At 31.5% G+C, this 16,601-nt stretch overlaps 3 protein-coding genes across 3 annotated transcripts; 2 read left to right on the top strand and 1 right to left on the bottom strand.

The window, feature by feature from the left end:
* Window positions 1-6,046: 6,046 nt before the first annotated feature.
* LOC112697517 (RNA-binding KH domain-containing protein PEPPER) lies at window positions 6,047-10,267 on the top strand. Its single transcript, XM_025750731.3, has 6 exons — window positions 6,047-6,662; window positions 7,321-7,579; window positions 7,874-8,022; window positions 8,179-8,436; window positions 8,817-9,008; window positions 9,804-10,267. The coding sequence occupies exons 1-6, from the start codon at window positions 6,246-6,248 to the stop codon at window positions 9,981-9,983; spliced, it is 1,455 nt and encodes a 484-aa protein (XP_025606516.1). The 5' UTR covers window positions 6,047-6,245; the 3' UTR covers window positions 9,984-10,267.
* Window positions 10,268-11,951: 1,684 nt separating this feature from the next.
* LOC112697506 (uncharacterized) lies at window positions 11,952-13,408 on the top strand. The gene is made up of 3 exons (XM_025750719.3): window positions 11,952-12,201; window positions 12,297-12,497; window positions 13,152-13,408. Exons 1-3 carry the CDS (start codon window positions 12,091-12,093, stop codon window positions 13,185-13,187), a joined length of 348 nt encoding a protein of 115 aa, XP_025606504.1. The 5' UTR covers window positions 11,952-12,090; the 3' UTR covers window positions 13,188-13,408.
* On the bottom strand, window positions 13,313-15,791 carry LOC112697492 (uncharacterized). The gene is made up of 2 exons (XM_025750694.3): window positions 14,590-15,791; window positions 13,313-13,991 (listed from the first exon to the last, which is right to left on the bottom strand). Exons 1-2 carry the CDS (start codon window positions 15,676-15,678, stop codon window positions 13,833-13,835), a joined length of 1,248 nt encoding a protein of 415 aa, XP_025606479.1. The 5' UTR covers window positions 15,679-15,791; the 3' UTR covers window positions 13,313-13,832.
* Between the last annotated feature and the right edge of the window lie 810 nt (window positions 15,792-16,601).

Raw genomic sequence — 16,601 nt, 5'->3', positions numbered from 1 at the left:
TGAGTTTAAAAATAATATTTTCTTTGTAAATTTTTTGGTTCCCATTATAATTTCCCTTTTTTCTTATTCTTTCGAGAATGATGTTTTAAAACTTAATTAAAACAAATAAGGGAATATTATATTTCTATGGAGAATTCTCATAAATAAATTTAAATAGCTTAAACAAAATGGTATAGATTATGGATTAAGGTTTAGTAATTAAATTTTTTTTGAAAAAATAGTTTAAACAATAAATATTTATATTAAAAATAATTATGAATAAATTATTTTATATTTAATTTTTTAATTTTAAAAATATTTATTTTTAAAAAATATAATAAAAAATATTTTTTAATTTTTTCATAAATATTTAAATAGATTCTTAAAAAATTATAATTTAATTTTAAAAGTTGTACTAAATATTAATACTAATATTTTTACAAATAAAAAAATAAAAAAAATTATTTTTAAATTTTTCAAATAAATCTTAAAAAAAATATGAACAACCATAATTACACTATTTTATATATAATAGTTGATGGATTTTTCATGTGAATAGATAGTAGTACTAAATACTATTATATTTGTTGAAAGGAATGAGTCCGGTGATTTTTTGTTTGTATTTCAGAGCTGAATGTCCTTTTCCCAATTAAGATATTTGGGAAAATATCATATTGTATCTTCCAATAAGATGAAGTTAAAACATTCTTGAAGAGATATTTGTCTATTTTATATTTTTATCGCTATCTCCGATACCAGTAAAAATTGAAAGAGCCTTGATTGTATCCAGAATTATATTTTTTACTTTCTGTTTCCTTTTTCTAAAAATAATAATATAATTACGTTTTTTTCATTTTTACCATAATAAAATAATTAATACTACCGATCCTAATTATAACTTTAATTAAGTGTTAAATTTTGATTTAAAAAGAGAAATTTTCAGGTCATTCCAATTGATAAAATATTGCATTTTATTCCTTAATCATATTATTATATTTTATATATATATAGTTGAATAACTGCATATAGAAACCCTCCAAATGAAATTATTTGAAGTAATTAATTAAGTAGCCACTCATGTGACAGATAGAATGATGATATATTTATAGGAAGAATTGTAAATGTATTATGTTGATTTAAATTATAAAAAATATATATAATATATATTAATTAAAATCAACGGTTATAACGATTAAAATATTGAATTTTTGGTATACTTAAAATTTTTTCAATATATAGTAGTTGATATTTGGTAGTACCTTATCACAAAAAGAGGGTGACGTGGAATCCCTAGAGCCATTGAAGTTGGATAAATGAATGATAGAGGTGCGTACGATTAATATAAGGTAGAAATTAAATCAAAACATGTGACCATAGTCTCCATATGAATTTAGTTGAGATCTTCATGTTATCTTAATATTATCTTCAACTTCATCATCATATAAGCTTTTCAACGAGTGGATATGATTGCATTTGCCACAGCTAAGACGCAATCTCCGCCATTGTGGACTTGACGATTTTATATTCACTTAGTGCAATTATCTTTACATTAATGCTATTTTTCAATAACATACAATAATACATCATAATCATAATCTCACTACAATCCACGTACTAACATAAATTTCATACCCATTCCACGTATTAAATTATAGTAAATTCTTACAAATTTGGGATTACGGATCACTATTGATTTTTGCTAATTTTTTTCTGTGTGCATATATAGTTATTTTGGACTAAGCAGTTTAAATTCACGAAAAAAAATGACATAATTAGTTTAGAAACTAGTGTTTATTAATACGAGAATATAAATTTTTTAAAATTATATTAATCTCAAAATTATAGATTATGACACAAAAATTTATAATATTAAACTACTTTTAGAGAAAAGTCATAAAATATAAATTACTTTATCAAATTACTAAAAAAGTATTTAGTGATACATTTTAATTTGTCAAATTACTAATATAAATTATAAATTATATATAAAATGAAAAAATAAAAAATAAATAAATAAGAGTACATAAAAAAAAGTTTACTAATTTTAGAGAAAAATATTTTCTCTAGATTTTAGTAAAAAAATGTTGTGTGACGCATTTTAGTTATTAAAATTAGTTAGTAATATATAAATAGAATATATAGTATAGCTATATTTTAGTTTTAATATTTTAATTTTGATTTTAATTTAATTTGAATATAATTAGAAAATGTCATGTTGTATATTTTAATTGTCAAATTTGTAATTAATCATTAATAATAATATATAAAAGAGATGAAATGAGTGAAGAAACGAGAGAGATAAAAAAAAGAGAGAGGAGCAGAGAATTTTTTAATTTAAAAAAAATATTTAAATTCAATTACAATAAAAAATTAACATGTCATACTTTAATTGTAAAATTAATAATATATAATAAATTATTATAGAGACATGAGATATATAGTATCAGTTTAAATAATAAAAAGAGGTTCAAGACTCGAGATACTTCGAATGCATGTCACTCGGAATATTGAAAATATGCACAGGTATAATGAATATAATTATGATGCAGATTAAAAAAAAAAATGTATGCCTAAACTTGGGTGGGACTTGCGGCAACAAATATATAATATACCGAAATAAGAAAGTATAAGGTAAGATAATTTGAAATTTAAAATTGAGCATAGAAGGTTTACATATACATGAGTGAGCAATGGTGTAGTGGGTAGCAGGGGTGTCACTATCTGAATTCTAACACAGCAAACAAGTTGATCAACAAACACAGATGCTTACAAAATAACACATAATTTTGGGACCATATATTCCATCCTGCCTAAGCTATAAGCATGGACACACCCTCCCACTTTATCTCTCAGGTTAAACGTCTATAATAATAGTCACGGTAAATAATCTTCATATTTTCTTTAGATTGGGTAACACTTTTTCAGGTTGGATAACTAAAAATAATAATAAATAGATTTTAAAAAAAATATAGGGAGTTAATAGAATATTTATACAATGTGTACAATAGAAATTTAGAGAGTATTAGAGATATAACTATTAATATTATTTTTTTTATCAGTTGAAATTTTTAGGATAAATGGTATCATGACATGATATTAAAACTCTATATTCAAAAGAACAAGAGTTCGATAAGCTTAGATATTTATTATTCCTATTACTCTAAATTTTATTAGTTGTCTAACATTTTTCGTTATGTACACTACCGTTATACCGCCCTTTCGCTTAACCTTGTATTGAAGTTGAAGTTATACTATTGGATATACATTTCTTTAATTCTTTTCCCTTTCTTTTTCCAAAAATAGAAAATTGTTGTTGGAGGGTAACAGGAAGCAATTTGGAGTTTGGACACTGCACTATAGCGGTGAATATGGAAGTGCATCTATTTTTGTCTTCTTTTAATAATAATAAAAATTCCGGGCACCCCAGAGAATATAGAAATGACAATATTAATAACCGCGAACTTGAACATCCACCCAATATTGTAAGAGTAAAGGATAAATTAATTTTTAAAAGATATTTTGTTTTTAAATTAATTTAATTTTTTAATTAAATTTATTTTTTAAAAATTTTAAATTAGTCATATTAATTATTTTGACATTTTTTATTAATGATATTAAAGTTTACTAATATGAAACGTTAAGTAACACTATACAACACATTTTTTAAATTTTTAATTGGTTATTAATATAATAAATTTATAAAATTAGATAAAATTAAAATCTAATTTTTTTGGTGACTAAATTAAAATCTAATTAAAAAAGAACTTGAGATGTTGAAATCTTTTAATTTCAAATTGATTTAATCTAATTTTATAAATTACTCATATTAATAATCAATTAGGACTACTAAGTGTGTGTTGTGAATTAGCAGTGAAAGTGACGGAAGGACTAACATGACTAATTTAAAATCTTTAAAAATAAATTTGATTAAAAAATCTTTCCATGACCAATTTAAAAAATAAGTGATCTTTCAAAAAATAATTTGACAATTTATTCAATATTATATAAGCTTAAGAGTTAAAAAATTTTTTTTACGATAAATTAGACAACTCTCAATCCTAAACATTATACCACGACAATCACATCTACCCTACACATACAACCAACATTTAAGAATTTCATAACTTGACTTATGCCAAGTTTTAAATCCAAATGTAGCCTATTAAGAGGTACAAAATTTTACCACTTGCATTAAGTCTCAACTGCAGATTTAAGAGCTAAGACGGTGAAATTGTGAGAGTATGGAGCCAGAATTTGAGTTGAGCTTTCCAAACTCCACGCTGAAAGTGAGAGCAACTTGGATACGTCTTTTAGATCCGAACCTAACACTGATTATCCGTTTTGGGTTGGGCCTTCATTTTCGGACTTGGGTCTTCTGAGCAGCTTGGTATTGGGCTTTTACAGCTAAAACAAATATTTATTGATATGAAAAAAAAGACATAGCATGAACGAAAAAAAGAAAAGAAAAGAAAGAAAGTTAATAACTCAATATAGTATTATGATTACTTTGTTTATTGGTTTAGTTTCCAATATTTTATTAAGAATTTAATTTTTATCGACTTATAATATAAAATATTTTTACACGAATATTTAATGGTATATTATCATATCATAAAATTATTGAATTTGTTATTTAAAAAATAAATAAATAGTTAAATTAATTTTTAAAAATTATTTATTTTTAAATTAGTTCAATTTTTTAATTAAATTTGTTATTTAAATATTTTAAATTAGTTATATATTTATATTAGTCTTTCTATTTTTTTAATTGCTAACAGCTGATGTTCGTAAACTTATTATATTAATAATCAATTAAAATTTTTAGGTGTGCGTTGTGGTGTCATTTAACATGTCACATTAGCAAATTTTGATGGGAGCTACTCAAATAAATACGCTGAAAACGTCTTTTTATAAAGATATTTTTTAATAATTAAAATTTAACACATATAATCAATTAAATCATGTTATTTTTATCAAAATTAAACTAGATAAATTGATTTGACCGAAAAATGGTGAATCAAATCTTGAACTGGTCTAAATTAATATTATTTTTTATAGAAAATAACCACAATACGCTATTATAGAAAATGCCTAAAATACTTCTATTATATATATTAATTTTGATAATCATAAATTTTAGTCCTTTATTTTTCGATCGTAGAGTTAGGATTTAGAATTTTTAAAATTAATATAATAATAATAATAATAATAATAATAATAATAATAATAATAATAATAATAATAATAATAATAATAATAATAATAATAATAATAATAATAATAATAATAATAATAAGAGTATTTTAATCATTCTCTATAATAAAGGTACTATAGTCATTTTTTATTAAAAAATAATATTAATTTATACCAGTTCAAGATTTGATTTACTATTTTTTCGGTTAAATTAATTTGTCTAGCTTAATTTTGACAAAAATAATATGATTTAATCGATTATATATGTTAAATTTTAATTACCGAAAAATATATTTAAAAAAAAAGACATTTTAGGCGTCTTTATCTGAGTGACTCCCAATTTCGATACCATATCAAGGAAATGACAGAAGAACTAATATGACTAATTTAAAATTTTTAAAGTTGAGAACAACAAAACACTAAGACATAAAAGACAGAAATTCATAAATTCAGTGTTTTTGTATTCTAATAAAATATAACAAATTATGAAAATCTAATTTATTCTATCTTTTTTCATTAAAAATTTATAAAAAAATATATAAATAAAAAAGTATAATTATGAGAAATTAACAAAAATAATAAAAATAAATAAAAAATAAGTTATGTCATTTGTTAGTGTCTCTATATTTTTTCTGTCAAAATAGATACAAAATATATTGTCCCATTTCTGTAAATAAATACTGGACGAATTTGATTAAAAAAAAATTTAAAAAATAATTTGACTATTTACTCTTTAAAAAACTATTTACATGTTCAACAAATAATTATATAAATTTTTATAATATTAGTACATTAAAATTAATATTTTTGAATATCAAAATGATTAGAAATGGAGAAAGTATATATCTAGGTTTAGCGAACTTCATTTAATTTTACTTGAATAATAAGATAGATTAAAAGGCCTTGTAGTCTTCTAGACCTAAATTCCCAAATTCCAAATTACCAATTGGAAAAGAATAAGAATAGTAGTTAAGATTAAGAGTAATAGCGCTAACTTTTAACTAAAACTATAAACCCTTAATCGCTTCAATTCGGTTGCAACTTGCGACACAGAACCTAAGCTCCACGCGTCCATGGCTACCGTCGAACCAATCCAGAACGGCACCTCCAACAATGTTTCCCAGCCACTTGCACCGGCAAATGCCGCCGCCGCCGCCGAACAACCCTCCACCGCCACCACCACTACAACCGCCTTAGCGGCAGCCGCCACCGAATCCACTGCCGTAGGCAGCGCAAACCCTTCAACCGATGCACCCGAATCCGAGGCGGTTCCGGCACCTGAAGCTGCCGCAACCGGCAGTACCACCACCACTCCGCCGGAGAAGAGATGGCCTGGTTGGCCCGGCCACTGCGTGTTCCGGCTCATCGTGCCGGTGCTCAAAGTCGGCAGCATAATTGGGCGGAAGGGCGAGCTCATTAAGAAGACATGTGAAGAGACTCGAGCTCGCATTCGCGTTCTAGATGGTGCTGTCGGCACTTCCGATCGAATCGTGAGTCTCTCTCTCCATAGTCCATACACATCTATATTTATTGGGTTTTCTTTATCATTCTTTTTCTCAGTTCGTTCAAAGGTTTTCTCTTTATAGATCAGCTCAGAGAAAAAAACACGCATTTAACTTTATATACTCCTTCCTCTGAAGCTAATCACTGTTTTCCTTGGTTAAATGCAGTTTCATTAATTTTGGATATGCGTTACTCTACCTTATCCTTTATTCATTAAGTCGTATGTTATAACTAATGTTGTAATTTGATTTCATGTTTGCTTTCGTCGTTCAACTTCAATTTTATCATAATTCATCAGCTTTTGATGAATTTAGCTATCGAAACAGTATTAATAGGATTAAATTTCAAGGCTACCCGTATGAAGTAGGTTCCTGCAGGATTTCCATTGTTTAAGCAGGTTACTTCGGATTCTATCTTCATCCCTGTACAGTCAGTGATACTACATGATTTTTTGTCTTGATACAGTAACTTTCAGTATAGGTTGGGAATTAGCTCTCCAATTTAATTGGTTTATATATCGTACAGAATGCAGATGATTCTCGACTTCACACCGTTGGCATCTCAAAATGTTTATGTGTACATGAGGATATTTTATTAATTTGTATCGAATTCTTTTGAATCTGAATGTGGATTAAATGTCTGTAGGTACTTATATCAGGGAAGGAAGATCCAGAGACAGCATTCTCTCCTGCAATGGATGCTGTAATTAGGATTTTTAAGCGTATATCGGGATTATCTGAAACTGAGGGCGAGAATATGACATTGGGAGCTTCCGGGGGCAATTTTTGTTCTATCCGTTTATTGGTAGCATCAACACAGGCCATCAATTTGATTGGAAAGCAGGGCTCGTTAATCAAATCCATACAGGAAAGCACTGCTGCTTCTGTTAGAGTATTGTCAGGAGGTATGCTTCCTGTCACATTTATGTAATTTTACATAATGAACCTATGATTTTCCCTCTATTTTAACAGCAACTAGTGATTTTGGGTTATTAAGGTGTGCTGAATTCTATGTTCAATCAGATTTGTGTTGGTCGATGCTCTTTTCTTGAGCCTAATTTTTGTGCAGAGTCCAATTTGACTTAAGTTTAGATTCCTGTTCTCATTTTAATGTACCTAACGAAATGAGCATTCTTTTTTAAATACATTTTTGGTTAAGAGATCGGAATGTTTCTGATGCCAAATCATTTTCATGATAGACGAGGTGCCATTTTATGCTGCGGCCGATGAAAGGATTGTAGAGCTGCAGGGAGAAGTCTTGAAGGTGCTTAAGGCACTGGAAGCAGTAGTTGGGCACCTGAGGAAATTTTTGGTGGATCATACTGTTCTTCCCCTATTTGAGAAAACTGTAAGTTTTTTATCTTCTAAAGGTATTATTAGGCTTAAAAGCTGATTCCAGTGTATATTCTGCATGTTGGACTGCCATTTCATTTACATGAAGGCTATCTTATCTGGTATTGCTGTACCTTACTCTAAGATATGTGAATCCTTTGTTTTGTTCAAGTACAATGCAACAATCTCCCAAGACCACCAGGTGGATACCTGGGCTGACAAGCCATCGCTGTATAGTGCTTCCCAACCTTCCATTGTTGCTGATGTTTCTCTTCCAACAAAAAGGGATGCTCTCTTTGTTGAGCGTGAGAATCAATTGGATTCATTACTCCCTTCCTCCTCAGTGTCACTGTACGGGCAAGATTCTTCACTTTCTGGTCTTCGTTCTTCAGCTCTGGGCCGTGCTGCTGGTGCTCCTATTGTTACTACGGTTAGCATTTTTTAGTGACACATTTTTATTTGGGTACTATTTGCTATTGAAACTCCGTTGACAAAATATATCTATGATAATAATTTACAAAGTGTATATAAGATTTATTTTACAAAAGAAAAAAAAAGAATATCATTAAGACAGAGAGAAGAATAATACAAGAAAATGGAGGATAAGGGATTCTCCATACAAGAGAAGATCATAGGCTTTACTTAAATTAGAGGCTAATCATCAAATCCTATCCTGTATAACTTGCTTATTGATAACCCCTTTCCAATTCTAGCATATATGCTTGCACCTTGGTCTTATTTCCCCATTTATTTTGCCATTGATTATCATGATAACTCTCACCTTACTCCCATATTGTTTGCATTTATCAGGTAATACAAACAATGCAAATACCACTGTCCTATGCAGAGGACATAATTGGTATACAAGGGACTAATATTGATTACATTCGCCGTACTAGTGGAGCCATATTGACGGTGCAGGAGAGCAGAGTGCCTGATGAAATTATTGTGGAAAAAAAAGGCACCTCATCTCAGGTTCAGTTGGCACAACAACTGATTCAGGTACTAGAGCTGGGCCTATGAAAAGAAAGTTAAAGTTACATTGATCTGGTTCCATTGTGTATTATAATGAAAATGCCTAAGCATATCTGTATATTTTGATAGGAATATGTTAGCAAGTATTAATGCAGAAATAGGCTTTATGATCTTAACAAATTTATTGCCCAGCTGCTCAGTTTTATAGCCATTATTGCTTCCCTTATTTGAATGATTTAGACACTTGCTATTTAGTCTATATCCCCATTCCATGTATGGGTTAAAAGTTATAAACCATTTCACTTGATAATTTGATTGAGATGTTGAAAGGAAGTAGTAGAAAGGGGATTGAGACGTTTCATCAGTTTAGCATAGTTTGGCATTTTCATTCTGTATATTTTGGTAGGAGCAGAAGACAGATAAACTGTTTTTTTCACATTTTCATAAATACCACTCTAAGCAGAGCATTAGGAAGTAGACATCATCTTAAGTAGTCAAAACAGATGACCATTATTGAGTGTATACCAGACCTGAATAAACCTATCCTTAGATAATATTTATCTCAGGTTGATGGGGTTGCACTAACTGTATATTTGTTCAGGAAATGTAGTTATTGCTTGGATGTAAGTTCATACAATAGATAGATATACATGCATGTCACCAGGACAATCGTAAAAGTAATCATTAAGGGAATAAAAAGTTTTGCACGATTGTGATTGTGATTCATATCCTCTCTTTATGTATGTATATATTGCTTAGTTTTTCCACCTCCAGTTTATATTTGCTTTTGTTGAGAGAAACGCTTTACTCTGCATTTTACAGGAAGTGATAACTAATCACAAAGAGCCTGCCGCTAGTGCTTACAGCAGGTTAGATGCCGATCTGAGGTCTACTTACGCCCAATTGGGCAGTACATCATACTCATCATCTTCGTTGTCCACGCAACCTTACAGCGGTTATGGTTCTTCTGGTCTTGGAGGCTACAGTTCTTTCAGACTTTAAAATGGTTTCGCTGTATTCACAAGGAATCGATTTCTAGTTAGTTTGTTCTAATATATATGTTGGGTTCCACATGTTTTTTTTGTTTCTTTTTTTATGATATCATGTAATCTGGTATTGTGGCTAAGAGTGGAGTAGTGCCATAGAAAATGTAACACAATATTAGTCAATTTCATTATTTTAGTTTGTACTTTGTAGTGTATATTATGAGAATTGTAGGTTTTCACTAGCAACTACTCACCAAATTATGAGCAACTAATCATACCTTTTCTTTTTTGGTATCGTTATTTTTGTGCCCAGTGTTATACATGCCGTTTCTTATTGTCACCCAAACATTTATCATAAGCTTGCATTTATAAGTCGAATTCAAGTATTGGATATGCTAAGCTTAGGGCGAACATACTATAATTTGGAGGTATATTCATTGACTCCAAAACTATTTTCCATACTAGTGAAATTTTATTGATTAAGTGGTTTGAAATGGCTTATTTGAGTGCGGAAAGTAGAGTTCATATTCAAATTGATTTCTGAAATTTTTTAAAATAAAATATTTTTATTATGTTTTAAATACATCTGGATGTCTTTTTTTTTTAAAACATAAGAGTATATATCTATTTTTGTCTTTAAAGAATTTTAAACCAGATATTTTAGTTTCCAATTAAAATTAATTACTCGATTGATATCTAACAATTAATTTCGATAGTCACTTAGGTTTTTGGCTCCATTAAGTCTAATGGAAGACAAAATGGTTCCTGAAAACTCTAATATGGGACAAAATGATCCCGACAACGCTAACAAGGGACAAAATGATCATTGACCCCTTTATTCGAAAACGACATTGTTCTTCTCCAATTTTTATCATATCTTACATAACTCTAACATCCATACTCTCCTTCTTCATCTTCACAGTCTTCTTTTCCATCTTTTTTTTCATCCTCTTTAGTTCTATGATTAAGCCATGGCACGTGTCAAACGTGTCGCACCTATCTCAATATGTGATGAACCACACACTTTCTTCTAAATCTTTGTGACTGGTACATTTACCTCCTCTGCACTTCACCCACCAAAAGCATCCACTTCCACATCCTTGATAACATCACCTCCAACTCCAATAATGTCCGCGACATCCTCAAGACCAAGTTCCACAACTACTTCAAGGGCACGCCTTTCTCCACTCTCCGGCAAGCAATATAGATTGTTGGACATTAGGACATCACGAGAAGATTCTCCTTCGACATCATATGCATATTCTCATTTGAAATAGACACAGAGTGCTTCATTCCTTCTTTTCCGGAGTCCAAGTTGGCAGACAGCTTCGACCTCGCATCCAATCTATTACAACGAGCAATGTCACCGTTGCTGCTCATATAAAAACTGAAGCGATTACTAAACATTGGTTCGGAGTAGAAGTTGAAAGAAGCGATCGAAGTGGTGGACAATGTGGTCATGGAGATGTTTGGGCAGAGGAGGAGGGAGATGGCAACGACAACAACGAGTCTTAACAAATTAGACGTGCTGTCTAGATTCATGGGATCCATCAAAGATGACAACTAGTTGAGAAACAAATGCATTAGTTTTCTGCGTATGAATTGGTTGAGAACAAGTTGATGATTTTTTTTTCTTGTGAACATTAAATTTATAGAGTGTGCGTTGTGTAGTTTGAAGTTACAGTGTTAAACTGTTAGTGTTATGTGAAATATGATAGAAATTGGAATAAAACAGTGTCGTTTCCGAACAGAGGAGATCAGAGACCATTTTGTCTCCTGTTAAAGTTGTTGGAGATTATTTTGTCCTCCGTTAGAATTAACGGAGTAAATAACCTAAATGACTGACGGAGTTAATTGTTAAGAACCAATCGAGTAATTAATTGTAGTTAGGGACATCAAAAGCAAATTTTTATAAACATAATGTCTAAATTGTTTTAAATTCAAGTTTTCTATAAATATGGCAAGAATATTTCTGAGTACATTAATTATTATTATTATTATTATTAAGATGTGCCAATATGGTAGTAAATAGTAATAGTACTATAGGCTTGTTTTGTGAAGAGAGATAGAGCTTATCCTTAACCTAATCTTTGACCCAGCGGTGTTTGGAGGTTGCAGCAGCAATGCCGACGCTGAACTTGTTCACCAACATCCCCGTCGACACCGTCGTTGCTTCCGACATTCTCAGAGACGCCACCAAAGCTGTTGCTAAGATAATCGGAAAACCCGAATCCGTTAAGAACACCTCTTCTCTTTTTCTTGTTTCTGCATTGCACACCTCTTGTTCGATGAAATTACTCTGAATCCCTCTGGGTTCTTTCTTTTGCAGTATGTGATGATACTGTTGAATGGGAGTGTCCCTATTGCGTTTGCTGGCTCTGAGGAGCCAGCTGCTTATGGTGAACTCATCTCCATTGGTGGCCTTGATCCTTCTGTTAATGGCAAACTAAGTTCCACCATTGCTGACATCCTGAAAACTAAGCTTTTCATTGATAGTTCCCGATTCTATATCAAGTTCTATGATGTTCAGGTCTATTCCTGCTTTCTTAATTCATATTTGCAAGTATTCGCTTTATTCTTATACCCCATGTCGATATTTCATAAGTTCCCTTCTCTAATTCACTCTTTCCTTGAATTTGGAGTTTCACTCGTTAAAAAATCTTAATTTTACACCGTTGTCCAATCACATCTATTCTTTTTAAACTATCATGTACGCTGTCAATGTAAAAAGATAGATAGTTTTACTGACTTATCATTATTTGATATTTCGCGTAAAACTGTTTTAATCTGGCAGCACATCTTATTATATATCCTTCCATTTATGATGGTATTTTTTTCCGTTATAATGCATGTAATTTAGTTCAATATTGAATTCGCAAAATTGTTTAGCAGTAGTAATAGCTTGCAATATCATACAACATATGTGGCCTCTTTTTTCCTCTTAATCCTTACTCGTATAAGGTGCTACGTAACGTTTTCTTTTGTTTTCCAATTCTGGACTTAGAATTTGCTAAGGTAGATATATAAGTATAACACTAATCATGCTTGTTGGTCAACAATGGTAATGCCTATGAAAAAGAGATGCCTTTCCATGAAATAAACGGCATAGTTACAGCTTTTCTTTGTAACTTATTTTAAGCACATACATACTTGATCTAATTTTATTTGTTTTTTCTCTGTGCAGCGCTCATTCTTTGGGTTCAATGGCTCAACCTTCTAGATCAGACTAGTTGTGGGCTTGGACAGGGACAAAATCCGGCTAATGATCATTCTATCGACCGTGAAAAATCTGTTGTATGCATGATTGTAGTTAACCAATAAACTTGATATATAAATTGTGTAGGATTGTTAAACAATACAGTTGTCCTTTTTATGCCATTCATTCTGATATTTTCGAATTCATGCTTTACATTGAAATGAAAGTTGGAGTCTACTTGAGTACACTGTTAGTGTAGAACTAGGAGAAAAACACACATGACAAGCTAAATCACTTAATTACTTCTAAGCTTAAACCTTAATTCTCAATCCAATCTTAACCCCAACACCACCTTCGCTTCGTCGAAAATCCATGGACAGACTTTTGGATTCGACCCAGAAGCCACTACTCATGTAGAAGAGAATTCACACAAGCTTCCATTTGATCTCAGGCTAGATAAAGAAGAAAGAGGATCTCAAAATACAGCAAATTGCAGATTTCAGCGCATACACATATCATCGCTTTAAATTTGCAAAGAGAACACAGCAAACATACAAATATCTTGGAAGAACAGTGAAATACAAGGGCCGCAGTCATACATGGGAACTTCCCTTTTGTAATCCATGTTTCACGGAAGTTCAAGAAATTGCAAGAAAATCCTCCCTCATATCACCATCCATATTTTGCTTGTGTTTCAGCTTTGGTAAGCATACCCTTTGCGCGCCGCTCTGCGAGCTTCATTTCATTTTGTTTCATATCAAAATACAAGGAACCAATTTGATGCTTCCTCTTATGCAGCTTTGACGGCTTCCCTTTCGTTGATACAGGCTGCAAGAGAACAATTAATACATACAAATAAGCATGGTACCAATACAACGGAGTTTCCATTGGAGTCTAGTAATATTTGAATCTGGAAACAGTAAAACACCAGCCACTATATCTATAATTTAAAACATTGTCCATCATCATCCCCATTAAATTTGTTTTCTAGGAGAGCCTATAATTCATGGCTTTTACTTATCACAAGGAAGTTCAGAGTTTTCTCAAGTAAGTTTTTGTTCTATAGTCCCTGATTGTAAACCAAAAGACCAGCCCTATATTGAGCTATTGACTACTCTCTTCTGTCTCTAATCATCCATTTTCGAGTGCCAGAGATTTAAACTGACAAGTGACCATGATATCCGCATTTCCACATGCACCAGGGTTTGATGAGACAAACAAACTATTACACAGAATAGCTATGTCATATATATGAAATTCAACATTTTCAACTCAATCAAAACTCTTAACATTAACATGTCCTATATATGAAGTACCATACCATCACAAAAGATAACAGCTTTATACCATGAATTTCGATCCAAAGATCCGAACAAATCTAAGGGAATTTACTACAAAAGATGCACAAGCAGGCAAAGAGTAGTACCTGATAAGAGGGTCCAAAAGCTATCCCAGTGAGCTTGACCTGATCCTCTCTTGGCCGGTTCTTGATCAACTCATCCTGCTTCACCTCTATGATTTCCGAGGGAATCTCATTCCTTCCTCTCTTCTTCGGAAATATCGCCGCACTCTCGGCAGGCCCAGATGCCAGCGGCTCTGCAGTCACTGAAGCTGACGACCCATTACTCCAATTATTCCCATAATCAGCATATGCACCATAATTTGCATAGGCACCATCACCATTTCCATAACCAGCAGTTCCAGGAACCCCATCCTCTGGCTGAAAACCCGAACTTTGATCATAACCAGCACCATAACCGCCATAACTAGCACCACCATCCATGTAATAACTTGACCCTGCATTCTGGTCACTCCCATATTGATAACCGCTGTAACTCTCATAATTCACACAACCAGCTGAATTTTGATCAACAACAACACCGCCATCCGAAACACCAGAACTTGAAGGCATAGCTGGTTCTAGCTCCGGTTCCGGTTCAGATGCTGGCGCCTCCGTCTCGATGATGGATCTACGGCCGGAACCAGAACTGGATTGGACGCCTAGGGTGGCGGAGTTGCGGGGCGCCGGAATGCTGGATAAGAATGACTTCACCGATGGAGCTTGAATTGAAGACGCCATTTTTCTTCTTCGGTTTCGTTCTTCTTCTTCGTCTTCATCATCGTCATCGTCGGGTGCGGAAGGTCTAGAGATGGGGATAGTTGGAGGCCTGAATTGAACCACCTTTTTGGGTTGTGGTTGTGGTGGTTGGATTTGGGATTTAGGTTTAGGGAGAGAAGTGAAAAGGGAAGAGCTTCCGGTGAATTTGGAGGAAGAGGGTGCAGACGTGTCGTCGTTGTCATGGATTGCGGTAACTGAATGTTGATTCGGCTGAGGAAGAGATTGAAACAGCGAAGAAGAAGAAGATTTGGGTTGAGGAAGAGAAGAGAAAAGAGAGGAGACAGCGCTGCTGGAAGACGACGTCGTTTTGGAGGGAACAGCTGCGGTTAGTTTCTGCTGTTGTTGCTCATCTTCTTCTTCGTCTGAAGAAGCGTAGCTCGCTAACAGAGAATCCATTATTGAATTAGGGGTTAGGGATTTGCAATTATCAATTAGGAATTACGGATTTTGAGATGAACAATTTCAACATCCAAACCCTATATTTGCTTCTTCTTTTCCTTTTCTTTTTTAACTTAAGTCAAATATATGTATTTGGGCCATATATATTGGATCATGGGAAAATTATTGTAAGGAGAAAGGCCCAAAATCGAATAACCACTCTGGACATAAAAATAAGTCCAAACTTGTTGTTTGTAATATCCTCATTTTGTGAAAAAAAAAATTCCAGAGGTCTTAGCTCAGGTGTAAACCATATGTCTCTTAATATGCTGTATTTAAATTTGAATCTATAGGAATTTTTCAGTATTGTGTGTGTGTGTTGTGGTAGAAAACCAAAAAAAAAATAAAAAAGAAGTGAGTTTTTTACTTTTTATTATTTCATCTGATGGATTATCAAAATTCAAATATAAAATCACATGAAATTTTAAATTAGTTTTTTATCTCTAAATAAAATTAATTTCATCAATGTATGTAATATTCACATGTATGATGAAGACATTTTCTTTTGCCTTGAAAATTTTGTGTGTATTCTGAGAATAAATGAATGTTGTTACTCTTGTGTCATTTAAGTTGTAAGTTTAAAATGAACTTCTATTTTATTAGCATTTCTAAAATTTAAATTAGAAATAATAATGAACCTAAAATACTAATTAATTTATTAAAAAATTATTCTTTCTCGTAAATCTATTTTGCCATACACTTTAATATTGGAGAAGTTTCAGTATTATAATTCGGTGGATATTCCAATAAAAATTTTATAATTGTATTAATACAAAAATATTTTATTTTGATTATTAAATAATAAAATTATAAAATTTGACTTTTATAGAATATGACTAAACAAATAAATCGCACTTTTTAAACAAAAGACATTGCGAGAA

The sequence above is a fragment of the Arachis hypogaea genome, chromosome 1, assembly GCF_003086295.3.
Source record: "Arachis hypogaea cultivar Tifrunner chromosome 1, arahy.Tifrunner.gnm2.J5K5, whole genome shotgun sequence".
Lineage (NCBI taxonomy): Eukaryota > Viridiplantae > Streptophyta > Magnoliopsida > Fabales > Fabaceae > Arachis > Arachis hypogaea.
This window is presented reverse-complemented; position numbering and strand designations above follow the sequence as displayed.

Coding starts and splice junctions, on each gene's coding strand:
- LOC112697517 (XM_025750731.3), top strand. CDS start 6,246: ATGGCTACCGTCGAACCAATCCAGAACGGCACCTCCAACAATGTTTCC. Junction 7,580..7,873: donor TGTTAGAGTATTGTCAGGAG/GTATGCTTCCTG, acceptor TTTTCATGATAG/ACGAGGTGCCATTTTATGCT. Junction 8,437..8,816: donor GTGCTCCTATTGTTACTACG/GTTAGCATTTTT, acceptor TGCATTTATCAG/GTAATACAAACAATGCAAAT.
- LOC112697506 (XM_025750719.3), top strand. CDS start 12,091: ATGCCGACGCTGAACTTGTTCACCAACATCCCCGTCGACACCGTCGTT. Junction 12,202..12,296: donor TAATCGGAAAACCCGAATCC/GTTAAGAACACC, acceptor TTTCTTTTGCAG/TATGTGATGATACTGTTGAA. Junction 12,498..13,151: donor TCAAGTTCTATGATGTTCAG/GTCTATTCCTGC, acceptor TTCTCTGTGCAG/CGCTCATTCTTTGGGTTCAA.
- LOC112697492 (XM_025750694.3), bottom strand. CDS start 15,678: ATGGATTCTCTGTTAGCGAGCTACGCTTCTTCAGACGAAGAAGAAGAT. Junction 13,992..14,589: donor CTTTTGGACCCTCTTATCAG/GTACTACTCTTT, acceptor GTTCTCTTGCAG/CCTGTATCAACGAAAGGGAA.